We start from the raw sequence: 12,925 nt of genomic DNA on the forward strand, positions 1-12,925 counted from the left end.
ATTCTATTACTATATCATATTACAACATCCTCAGATACTAAACTAATAACCAATATTATTATTATTATCACCATGTTGCATTCTCTTCCTATTGTAGACATGAAGGGTATAAAAGACAAGTTCTCTTCTCAATTGCGTCCTTTGCAACGTTCTTTTCAGTTCTGGGTTCGTGCCGTTGATATCTACACTGGTTATAAGGTACTTTTATTCTCTCTCTCACTTCAATTATTATGCATTTTTAGTTTCAACTACCAAATTGTTATTTATTTATTTATTAATTCATTTATTCATAGGTGTTTCAAGTGAGAGTGAATTTCGAGAAAAATGTGCAGAAGAGGGAAGCAATGTGGGAAATGCAGCACGAACTTGCTGCTGATAAAATTTACTCTATGTGTTCTGACCTTGGAGGTTTCTTCCTCAAGGTGAAACATTCTTTGTTCATTTTCGTTTCTTAATTTCATTGTTTGTGTTTATTCTTCTATTTTATTCAACTTGTGTTATTTGGCTTAGGTTTCAATTCTAGGTTTTGGTGTTATTGACAAAATTACAGATTAGTACCAGCTTTGGAGGATTTTATTTACCACTACATTTTTGTTCCTCAGTGGTTGTCGTTGAGTGGGTGAGCTTGATGCAACGGTAAAGTTGTTACTTACTGACCATGAGGCCACGAGGCTTGAATCCCGAAAAAAGCCTCTTCCTCCCCTGCGGGGGTAAGGCTACGTACATTTAGCCTCCTCATACTCCACTAAGTAGGAACATCCGTCTAGTGAGCTGCTCTTTTAACTACATTTTTGTTCCCCTCATGTTGCTGTTCATTTTAGGTATGATTTTTTTTGTATAAATGTTTCTTTTTTATTCATTTTAATGGTAAAATAATTAAAAAAATAATTATGACAGTCCTAATTTATAACACAATTCTTAATTATTATTTTTTACTAATGAGTTGGGAAAGATGGCAGTATCCAATCCTCAATATACCTGGACTGAGGATGTTATTGATCTTTGAATTTCTGAGTCCATCTTAAAATTAAATATTTATTCAACATTAAAAAATGCAATAACAATAAATAAATGAAGAATGTTGAGGTAACGAAGCAAGAGATTGTTAGCTTGTCCAAAGAATGTTACTTCATTTTTGTTCCCTTGCTGCTCATTTTACTCATGATTTTTTTATTCTTGTATAACTGTTTTTTTTCCTTGGGAAATCTCTTATAACTTTTTCCTTCTTCTCATCTTATTTATTCCAATATCTTTGATGTGATATAAATTATGAAACAGATTGCTCAAATTATAGGGAAGCCCGACTTGGCCCCAGCTGCATGGGTGAGAAGGCTCGTTACGCTATGTGATCAGGCTCCTGCTACCCCATTTGAAACCGTGAAATTAGTGCTGGAGAATGAGTTAGGTCAGGGTATCGACGATGTGTTTGAGAGGTTCGATATGGAACCCCTCGGCTCTGCTTCAATTGCTCAGGTCAACATGATTTTTTTTACCACTAACCTGGATAACGGTCATTATTTAAATCACAGCAATATTCTTTTCTATCAAGAAGACACGTTTCTGCATGCTTGCACTGATATGTTAGGAGTTAGGATACTACCACTAGTTATAAAATTTTGGCTCATCAAATATTCATTGATGCAATGGGTTTTAGTTTGTTTTACTATATTTGTATTTAAGTGCATTAAAAGAAGTATATTTTAAAGTCATAATTCATAAATTCTTATGAAGATTTAGTACCATGTAACTGACACGTGTCTTGGGGTTGTATTAGGTCCATAAAGCAAGACTGAGAGGTGATAAAGGTGATGTTGTCGTCAAGGTATATTACCAACTTTGTTAAGACTTCTGAGCTTCTGATGCCAGTAAACATCTGATTCTGGTTTATTCTGCATGTAATAGGTTCAGCATCCTGGAGTTCAGGATCTGATGATGACAGATCTCCATAACCTGCAAGCTTTTGCTTTGTACATACAAAAGACAGATGTCAAATTTGATCTATATTCAGTGACAAAGGAAATGGAAAAACAGGTGAGCACATTGCTAATAATAGCATCCCAACTAAAGGACACACATCATTGATTGTTTTTTTCAGTTACCAATTAACAAGTTCTTATTAAGAACAAAGTGTAGCTTACCTTCATTGCACGTAAAATGTATCATTGCTGGGTTTGGGTTGAAATTCATACTAGAACCATGCTGTGAATTAAAATGAATAACATGCAATCAAGTGGTAAGGAATTTTAAAACCTATGTATAATGTGAACCTTACATCTGATTTAACTTAATGATAATATTTGTCATGTTTCCTTTCCTTTCCTAAATTGTGTTATAAGGTTCTTTGAGGGAAATCGATTTATTCTTTAGCAGGATTTCATGTCCTTGCTACATATTTTTTGAATAAAAACTACCCATTACTTCTCTAAACAAATCTGAGCTACCTTCTAATAATTCAGTATTTTTTTCATGCTTATAGACTATAGTTACACATTCATGTTAATATTGAGGTTCTTCCTGCAATCAGAACTAGTTCTAAACTTCTACATGATAATTTATGAAATTGTAGATTGGATATGAGTTTGATTTCATGAGGGAGGCTGGTGCAATGGAACGGATTAGAAAGTTCTTATATGAAAATAATAAAAGGGCTCCTGTTTTGGTCCCACGAGTAATACGGAATATGGTTGCTAGGTATGTCATGCAGCACAGTGCCTTTCATGATATGGATGCTAATTTATTAATGACGTAGAATGCTCAATGTTAACATTACATGTTATAGAAATTATGTTTTGTAAAACATTTTGGAGTGTGGCTCTTATAGAAATTATTAATGTTTTCTCCAGCATAATTTTTGTCTCCAAAATTACATGTGAAATGCTAGTTTGGTGCTATATCAAATTTCTCTATGTTATCACATGAGTTTTTTATGACAAACTAATTTTGCTGGTTAATTTAGGTAATATTACTCTTTTTCGGACAAAATAGTCACAGTAAAATAATTGTAAAGCTTTAATGACAGTGCACTGTTAAGTTTGTGCACATAATTGTTATCAGGACCTATATTTCTGTGTTGTGAATATCATGCATGTCATCACTGCCATTACTTTTTAGCTCGCGATATCAACCATAATATCATATTAAAGCTCCTTCATTGATAAAAACAAGGGTGACCTGAAAACAATGAAGTAAATAATCCGGCATGAGAAAAAAGTGATTTCTCTTTTCCACACTCGATCTTGGTTAAAATGGCCAAGAAAGATATTATATTTGTAGATATTCTCTTGCTCAAAGTTTTACTCTAGATATATTACTTCATAATGTATTTCATTTGTGATAAGTTGTTTTAGTAACCATGTGATTCTATGGTTGGACAGGAGGGTCCTAGTTATGGAATATATGGATGGGATTCCAATAATGAACCTTGGTAACGAAATAGCAAAGAGAGGGATAGATCCACATAGTAAGGTTGCAGCAGCAGCAAAGCAGTAAGCTCCTGATCTATCATGGAAAATTGGAAATAGTCCTCTACACCTTGATTTTAATAACTTACACCTAAGTTTTTATTTTCAACATTTACCTTCAGTTTTCTTGTCCATTTTGTTTCTTAACTATCTATCCGTAATTTGACTTCCACTGCCCAATTCCTATTATTCTCTTACTCGCTTGGCTATTTCTCATGACATCATATTTAACTTCCTTCCCTTATTTGTAAAAATTCTTTCATTGTGAGTTCCATTCCCCTTCTCCTCACTAGCAAGCTAGCCAGTTTTAATGATGTTATGGAGAATTTTGTACTAGTAAAGCACAATCCGCTACTGTGGCCTATGTAACCCCATTTTATCACAGGGTATGGAATCGTGAACATATATTGGGGAGATTGGAGGATGGGATGACTCTTTCACTTCTTTGGCAATTCTACCCCTCCTTTCTCTAAAACTTGATGATCTCTAATGGAAACTTTTGTGACTATGCTAGTTGATTACTCACAGTAGTTATAAGATGATGATACCATACAAAATGTTTGTTGATACCTAATACCAATCAAATTGGTGTACCCTTTTTATGTAGAAAAATAAATTTAATGATAAGGAAAGTACAACTAAGGGGTGCATAGCATATCCTCCAAAAGAGGACATGACAAACATTAAACAAGAATACAATCTTCAATACGGCCAAGCAGAAATCACACTGTCAGAAAGAGCCATTTTCTCAAACAACCCATGGGCTGAACATCATAGACAAGATATAATCCTATATCCCAGATAGACCAAAGAATTGTGTGAATTGTACATTGTCATAGTAATCTAGCTTCCTTGTTTTTGTTGAGGCCGACCCAGTGAATGAGAATCTCACCTAGTGGGGCTTGGGAAGGGTAAACATATGCAACCTTATCCCTGTAGTGGAGAAGGTTGTTTCTAGGAAACGAACTTGTGACCTCTAGGTCACAAAGCAACTTGTGCCAAGGGTCACCCTCTTTAGCAACATAACCTTAACAAATCAAGGAGTATTCATTTCTCCTATAATGACTCAATTAAGACATTTCAATATTCTGTCCATAATTATTTTTCAATTCTAACGACGAGAGAAGGGAGTATGATAGAATTTGGAACAGCAGCATTGATTTTTTCCCAAGATTAGTGGGATTGAAGAATAAAAAATCTGGTAAAGTTTTAGTTCTGCAGATGGACCTCAAACCAAAATATGTAGACCAAGAAAAAGAATCAATAAATCTTGGTGGTTGTTCAACTTTGCCTGTATAATGTGTATGTTAGAATTAGATTATATAGAGGGGACGATGAAGTTTTAATTCATTAATCTGAAAGATGCATCACATGGATGAGTCTTCATACTTAAGTATGTAGTTTTAAGCATATTACTACACTATTAACTTGTCTTATAAAAATTCAGGAAAATTCTTCAAAGCTTGACTCTAGCATATGGTCAAATGATTTTGAAAAGTGGATACTTCCATGCAGATCCTCATCCAGGAAATATCCTGATTTGTAAAGGATCAGAGGCAAGTCATCAGCTATATCTTATTCCCAATATCTCTTAAAATGGAATTTCATCTCTCTTCGACGTGTGTCTACTGTTATTATAAAAGTATTTTAATCAAGGTGAACTACATCTGGAAATGAGCTGCATGTAGAATATTGAAAATTAATTGTAGATCTTGATGCCTAATATATGGCTTTAACTATTAACCTCCCTAATGTTAGCATCGTCCCTGTATCCAGGTAGCCTTGCTTGATTATGGGCAGGTGAAGGATCTACCTGAACAGTTAAGACTTGGTTATGCTAATCTAGTTCTTGCAATTGCTGACGGTGACCCCGTAAGAGCTTCAAAGAGCTATAGGTACTGATGTTTGCCTTTAAGTGTCAACTATACAATGTTTTTTCTCATTTGTTGAAAATAAAAATAGAAAATAGTTAGCTTAGATAATTCTGAGATGCAAACTGCGCTAATAGCCTGTTGGGAAGAGATAATGAAAGCAAGGAATGATTGATGTTGCGGATAATGGGTTCTGTTTCCACAACTGTGAGAAATAAGGAGAGAGAGTTATACAATGCAAGAGGAGAGAAATAAAAGGGGAAGGTTGGACAAATATGAAAAATATAAATTACTTAATTCTTCATTAGTATAATCATGTTTGATGGCCCTGAACAATCCTTTTATTGATTCTGAATTACACTGATTATACCAAGATGGAGAAACCATGACTTGAATCTCACTTTAGATTCACTATAACTGAATGTACAAACCCTGGATTGATATGAAATCCTGATCGGGTCAAACTGTAGTAAATATTAATCACAAAATTTATATGCCCTAGTACACAAGCCTCCTTTCCTAAAGTTAGAATTTTCTTTTTAAGTGTTACCACTACCATAGATATTAGACTGTTTCACCAGAGTGGCTTTCTGTTAAAATCGATTAGATTATGTGAAATATATACTTTATTGGAGTGAAGTGGACTTGTTGAGCTTCATAATTTTGAATTGAAAACTATAGTCGATTGGTGGTTAATTGGTTACGTTCAGCTCCGACTATCTAACTAAATGTTTTACTCTTTTTTATAGGGAGCTTGGTATAGATACCTTGAGTAAATGTGAAAATGAGCAGCAAGAGATGCTTAAACTGGCACAAACAATGTTTGATACAAAATTGCCTCCTGGGGTGGTAATGCTGCAACCTTTCTCAGAGGAATCTTCAATAAAAAAAATTGCTGTTGAGGTATGTTCTAGAACCCAAGTTTACAGTACCTCATTGTTCGCAAAGATCATACATCCATGATGTGACATGGCTATTTATTGGTACAAATTTTACTAGTTCTATTGTTTTTGTGGTGAATAACTTGTCCTTGTTCAGATCGTGTTGTGTGTGCGTGCATCATAGGCCCTGCCTAAACAGGAACAAAGCTAGGGTGGATAACTCCTGTCATAACCCTGAAAAATATCACAATTAAAATATGATATTTTGATTTTTTTTAATTTTTATTTTGGTGACTACGTGTTCCTCTGTACTGATAATGTTTTGAATGTTAGACTAACTAAGATATGAAACATGGTAGCCTCTTATGTCCAAGGTTGTTTGAGACTTTTTTTAAGGTCTCGTTAGTAAATTTGGTGAAAATATGCTTGAAATGAATCAAATTATTAAATAATGGATTTACTATCAGTACATACGTGTCAGATATATTTATGATAATGGAACAAGTAATAACTTGTTAATATTTTGATATTGCTACTTTTTTCCTAATTTTTCTAGTTTTTCCTTGTGCCTGGTTATGGTAGGCTTTCCCAGAAGAACTGTTTTCTGTACTTCGGACAGTGCATCTACTGAGGGGACTTAGTGTTGGACTTGGAATCAATTATTCTTGTGCAGAACAGTGGAGACCCATCGCAGAAGAAGCTTTGATCCAAGCTGGAAAACATAAAGGTGACATTATAACTCTCATAGGTTCATTGCTTCCGGCCCAGAATACTATTAATCCTGCATAAGCCACATGAGCCCCTAGCAGTTTACTAGATAAATTGATAAGTCGGGCATTCCGGCCCACCAAGCGAAACTGGTAGTTTCTTGGTTACGACCAGTTAAAGCTAAAGTTCCATTAAAGAGCATTTCCACGTGCTAGAACCTCAAAGAATATAAGGTTTGATTAAGACATACATTTAGGAATAGAAGGAAACAAAGATAAAGCTTAATATTGATTTGGCTTTCGCTCATTTATATATTGGCATTCCTGAACAACATGCCAGACATGTTTACTAGTCTTTTCATTCGGCAATTTTTAGCGATCGCAGTAAATGTAACATAATCCCGACCTTAATTTATAACCATGGTCGGTTGTTCCTGATGTCGATGTTTCATATTATGATAACACCCCGTCCTACTAAACTGGCTGTACATAATTCTGAGCTCACTTAACTTTTTCACAGGTGAGGTTGTTAAACGTGGAGGGAGCAAACGCAGTTTAGTAAGAAGATTATTTAGGAGAGACTAAATAGATAGGTCTGGATCAATGTACTGGTTAATTCTTTGTGTGACATTGAAGAAATGTAAATTGGAATCCTTTCTTCAATATGGTATTTGAGTTGATATTGGTGCCTCAGCAGGTAGTTTTTGGAATTTTAGTATTGTTGTAGGGTTGTTGTGCTTGACAATGTTTTTTGGACAAGCTTAACTGTATTACCATTGTTTGTATTTTTGGGAAGAAAATGTCACATTAATTAATTTTTTTAGTTTAATATGTATCACTTTCGCCATAGTCAATATATTATTCATCATTCATTTGTATTACTTTTATTGAAGAGCCAAAGATAATTAACACATGAATGATGAATAGTGTGTTGAAAGTGTAAAAATATTTACAATGTCAATACATGCATTCATTATACATGTGTATTATTTTTGTTTTAAGAGTCAGTTATTAACATATGAATGATAAATATTATAGTAAAAGTGTAAATGTACATATAAAGTCCTAATTTTTTGTGTTAACAAGATCCAAGTGTATAACTTAACCTAATGATAAGAAATTAATTATTTTGGGTATAAAGTTGTACATTCTAATAAGTTTGGGTCTTAGTAATATAATATTTCTTTTGACCTTATATCCAATACATGGTGATCAAATAAGAATTTATGTCTTGCAACTAACTCATTATTGATATGCCATATTGATATTATATTGTGTATGTATTAATTTGCACATGACAAAAAATTGTCATTATTACAAGAGCGTAAAATATATATATTATTGATATAAAGATTTATACATAGATACTATATTATTTATCTTTCATTTGAATTATTTTTTTTAAAAGTCAACATTGATTAAATATCAACGATAGATAACAATTGAAAAAATATAAAACTTATATAATGTTAATGCATATTTTTTATCTATTATTAGAGTGTATTGAAGCATAATACTAATAGTACTATAATAGCAACAAGGAAGCTCTTTTTTATTTGTGTATGTATCTTTATTTATGTACGAAATAAAATGCCTTTCAACCATTTTTTCAAGGAAGAAGAAAGTAGTTTTTCATACATGATCAGGATCAAACCTTTAATATTATGCAGAAGTGGAATATCTAGGATATGATATTATTTATCTCTTTCTACAGTTTTTTTAAGATCACAAATTATTTTTTCATATACACTATAAGAACTAAAATCTGAGCTTTTTTGTGCATCACTAGATTTTTTGTGCATACTAGATTTTTTGTGCAAACCTTGTGAAGAATGTTTGAGTAGTATAGCACTATAAATCTGAGCTTGTGTTGGAGCATAACAAATATCAGAGTTAATTCGTAACTAATTTCAAGTTAATATGAAAAGCATAACTGGATTGGTATGTTGTTTAATCAATAAAATTATCATGAATTCCATCCATTTTGATGCAGAGACTACTCTCTTGAAACTAAAACTTGGTGCTCAACTTGATAAAAGTGCATCCTCCACAGAAATGAATGAAATTATAAATTATTCTTCAGTAAGGGTAGCACCAAGTTCTTCAACCAATAACCATTGAGGGGATAATGACCATGGACACAGATTGTACTGGAGAAGATCCCGGAGTTCCTGTAAGCATGGAAATGGGCAAATATGCCAGGTTATACCCTCCACAGCACCAATTAAAGTTCATGCAAACTATCATTTCTTGTATTGTATGATTGTATCTCATTCTTAGCTTACAGCATTAGTTAATGCTCATCAATTTCTTTTGTTGCTAGTTCCTGTTGCAGTGACACTTTGGTAAGTAATACATACATCATGCTTTGTTGGAATCTGATCAAATAGAGAGAATGGTATGGACTTGAAATTGAGTCAAAATTCAGAACAAAATTTATATAAAATTAATGAGGGAGGTAGAAGGGAAAACTTAAACCAAGTAACAAGGGCAAATTTTAACAAAAAAATCTCTTCCAGTAATTGCTTTATCTGTGATGTTAATGTGGTGCCACATTGACAACTAATGACAATTGTTCAGGTTGTTGAACTTAGAAAATGCAGATATCACTGTAATTTGTCATCAATGACCCACTATTTATTCTCTAAGCCATGCTGCTTGGGCAGGTGTCCATTGGACTATTTCGGCTTCGTTGAACCATAGACCTGCAACAGATTGAAATAACAAGTTAATCAACAATCATGTTATTATGGGTAACACTTGCAATGAAGCACAAATTATACTTCCAAATTTATGTCAAGTTCAATTGTATCCCATTTACTATCTTCCCACATGCCAAATTATTTGGTTTGCAAAACATTGACAAGATTAGGATTTAGGAATATAACTTTGTATGTGATTACAATACCAATAGCTTGTGCAAGTTGTCACCCTGGTTTTATGATGAGTCTACAAGATGGTAGTTCAAGGCGGCTATTTAGAATTGAAGGATAGCAGTTTTTATTGCAAATTTGATTATAGCAGTTCTGAACAAAATGGATCAGATTATTCTACAGATCTTGATGAAATAATGAAGTTAGTATTCAATATATATACAATGGCCTGTACTTAAGTTAAGCAAGGAATCATAGTGATGGATAATACCACAAGTGTTCCTACAATCCCAACTCTAAAAAGTTTTTTCCCACATGTGGTCCTTAATGTTAAATGGTGGTAACTTTATTGTTATACTTGGCTTCAAACACATTTACCTTTCTTTCCTATAATATTTTTTCTCTCCATTTTCAAACTGGTTTCATGATCACCTTGTTGCACCCTAGTTCCACTCTAGTGCTCAACCTTTTTGTGGACCTTTTATTCATGTAACTAAAATTTTCTGACATTCCATACTTGATGTTCATCAAACTCCATATGAAACTCTAGCATGAGATATCCATATACCCTCCCCACCCCCCAGCTCCTAAGATGGGTAACTATCTTGGAAGTTCAAACTTCATAAAAGCAAAATATGGACAGGCTAAAAACAACAGCATACAAAATTTAACATTGAAGCTTGTATTTTTTGTTCATAACACTTCTGAAACCTGCTAATGTCTAAAATAAAGGCAAGCCTTTCTATTCTCTTTTCACAATTCACGTGTTTTTTGTTGCATATTTATGGATTAAACTGCACGGCACAAGAGGCCTTACCTATCTCACGCTTGCCATTCTCAGGGCTGTCACTGCCATGAACAACATTCCTGCCAGAAATTCATCATAAGATCTTGTCATTCCTTAGACTCAGATAAAAAACTTTGATTCTATGCAGCCTATCTTGATGGAGTTCAGGAACACAAAAGACACAAGTCAGACACAATGCAGAAGCAAATGCAATACCTTCCGGTTTGAACAGCAAGATCTCCTCTTATTGTGCCCGGTTCAGCTTTAAGAGGATCTGTAGAGCCTATAAGCTTACGTGCTGATGCCACAACTCCAACACCCTCCCAAGCCTTGCAAATATAGAATCATATCAAAACGAGAAAACACACTCAGCAGGTTCATTGCATAAAAAATGTCGGAGAAAATGAAACACTAGGGAGAGAGTTATACCATACACACAACAGGACCTGAAGTAACATAGTCAATCAACTTAGGGAAGAATGACTTTCCTTTCAAGTCCTTGTAATGCTCCTGGAACCATAGACATTTACAATAAGCCTTATATAAATGCAAATAGCATAGTAAAAATTGAAGAAAAGACAAACATCATAAAATAGAATCAACAATAACAATAACACAAAGGTAAGTTTATATCATATGATTACACAATCAATCATGAACAGATGAACATGGTGAGATTTGTAATTGGATGGTTGGATTCAGTTACTGGAACACTCCATCTTCTTACATTCCACTCAACTACAGTAAAAAATTCAATTGTATATCTTAATTACAACTAGATAAAAAAAAGGCGGACTAGTTCACCAGACTCCCACTTAGTAGGGTCTAGGCCTCTGGGGATGGTAGATGTGCACAGCCTTACCCCTGCAAGTGGAAAGGTTGTTTCCACTTTCCAGGATTTAAACCTCGTCATCTCATGATTATTAAATAAAAACCTTACCATTGCGTCAAGCTCGTGCTCTAAATACAATTAGATAACAGTAAAAAAAATTATTTCTCATTGGGAAGATATACTCTAATATATCTTCTAGATGATATAACAAAAAAACATTTATATTTAAAACATGGTATAATACATAGAAACATTGAAGCAAGTATTGCAGTGAGAGTGAGTACAAACCTCAGCTAAATCTTTAGAACACTGAAAGAGCTTCAAGCCAGTTAACTTAAACCCCTTCTTCTCAAACCTAGTAATAATTTCTCCCACCTATACCAGTTTAAACACAATTCAAGGTTAAACTCAAAATTCCATTATTCGTCAAAAGCAGAATATATTAAAATATACTTACAAGGCCACGTTGCACACCATCAGGTTTCACCATTATATAAGTTTGGTCAACTTGTTCCTACACATAAAGAGAAACCAAAGATTCAGTGACAAAAACATAGTGAAAGTTTCAAATTTTGAAGTGAGAGGAAAAGAGAGAGAGATGAAACTAACCAGAGAAGCAATTACGTGGGGAAGGAAGGTGCCATTGGTGGATTGATTGGTGCATCGGGTTTTAGGGAATGGACGAGAGGTAGAAGAATAGAAAAGATGGGATTTTGAAGGGAACGCTGTTAAGGGTTGTTGGTGGTGGCGCGTGGCGCGTATGATGGTAGTTGTGGTCTTAGATGGTGGTGAACGAAGAAAAAGAGAAGATGAGACATTTCCACCTAACACTGCCACGCCTTCCATTTATCTCTTCCTCTTTCTGCTGCGCTGCTTCTTGGTAAGAAACAAAATTATTTATTAGTGTTAACTCCATATTTTTTTGTTGAGTGTCTATACATAGACGAAAAGATATGGATTTAATACGCACATCATCCACCATTAACACTACACTCCACTATGTGCATTGATTTATAGATGATATACTAACAGTGTAAAAAACATTTAACTATCAGCAGTACACAAATTTTAAATCAAAAGATATATACTCAATCAGTGCATTATCTAACCTCCAATATTTATTTATATTACTTTTATTTCAGAGTTAGTGATATTAAAATATGAATGTTGGATGATGTGATGATACTATGAAAATCTCTTAAATCGTAAGTGTATACATTTTTTTTATTTTGTTTGGTACAACTAACTTATGTTTTTACTCTCTCCTAACAAATATTATTCTCACCGATCAAACTCTTTATCTTTACCAACGGGTATTGTTTCAAGTGGTGGTGTAGTTTGACTACAATATCCCACGTTTTGGGTACGTTTTGAATTAATTACGAGTATGGTGTATTTTTGTGTGGATCTTGTGGATGGCATCCACGATTTCACCAAAGTCGTGGATGGGAAATACGATTTCCCATCAATGTTGTGGACCCCATCCACGATTTCCTTACACGGTGTCAGACTT

At 33.9% G+C, this 12,925-nt stretch overlaps 2 protein-coding genes across 3 annotated transcripts; one reads left to right on the plus strand and one right to left on the minus strand.

The window, feature by feature from the left end:
- Positions 33–7,722, plus strand: LOC109357918 (uncharacterized aarF domain-containing protein kinase 1-like). 2 transcript variants are annotated; one of them, XM_019601974.1, is made up of 12 exons: positions 33–198; positions 294–422; positions 1,279–1,473; positions 1,775–1,822; positions 1,903–2,031; positions 2,567–2,691; positions 3,375–3,485; positions 4,909–5,021; positions 5,242–5,356; positions 6,082–6,235; positions 6,796–6,940; positions 7,441–7,722. In XM_019601974.1, exons 1-12 carry the CDS (start codon positions 73–75, stop codon positions 7,503–7,505), a joined length of 1,455 nt encoding a protein of 484 aa, XP_019457519.1. In that variant the 5' UTR covers positions 33–72; the 3' UTR covers positions 7,506–7,722. The 2 variants fall into 2 exon arrangements, with proteins under 2 accessions (XP_019457519.1, XP_019457527.1); XM_019601982.1 differs by having other exon boundaries at positions 4,909–5,017; positions 5,238–5,356.
- On the minus strand, positions 9,145–12,301 carry LOC109357931 (nucleoside diphosphate kinase 2, chloroplastic-like). Its single transcript, XM_019601989.1, has 7 exons — positions 12,022–12,301; positions 11,870–11,926; positions 11,701–11,787; positions 11,010–11,090; positions 10,797–10,909; positions 10,611–10,660; positions 9,145–9,625 (listed from the first exon to the last, which is right to left on the minus strand). The coding sequence occupies exons 1-7, from the start codon at positions 12,256–12,258 to the stop codon at positions 9,558–9,560; spliced, it is 693 nt and encodes a 230-aa protein (XP_019457534.1). The 5' UTR covers positions 12,259–12,301; the 3' UTR covers positions 9,145–9,557.

Source organism: Lupinus angustifolius, chromosome LG01 (genome assembly GCF_001865875.1).
Source record: "Lupinus angustifolius cultivar Tanjil chromosome LG01, LupAngTanjil_v1.0, whole genome shotgun sequence".
NCBI classification, from domain to species: Eukaryota; Viridiplantae; Streptophyta; class Magnoliopsida; order Fabales; family Fabaceae; genus Lupinus; species Lupinus angustifolius.

Coding starts and splice junctions, on each gene's coding strand:
- LOC109357918 (XM_019601974.1), top strand. CDS start 73: ATGTTGCATTCTCTTCCTATTGTAGACATGAAGGGTATAAAAGACAAG. Junction 5,022..5,241: donor TTGTAAAGGATCAGAGGCAA/GTCATCAGCTAT, acceptor GTATCCAGGTAG/CCTTGCTTGATTATGGGCAG. Junction 5,357..6,081: donor AGAGCTTCAAAGAGCTATAG/GTACTGATGTTT, acceptor TCTTTTTTATAG/GGAGCTTGGTATAGATACCT.
- LOC109357931 (XM_019601989.1), bottom strand. CDS start 12,258: ATGGAAGGCGTGGCAGTGTTAGGTGGAAATGTCTCATCTTCTCTTTTT. Junction 11,927..12,021: donor CCCACGTAATTGCTTCTCTG/GTTAGTTTCATC, acceptor CTTTATGTGTAG/GAACAAGTTGACCAAACTTA. Junction 10,661..10,796: donor CTTGCTGTTCAAACCGGAAG/GTATTGCATTTG, acceptor AATTTCTGGCAG/GAATGTTGTTCATGGCAGTG.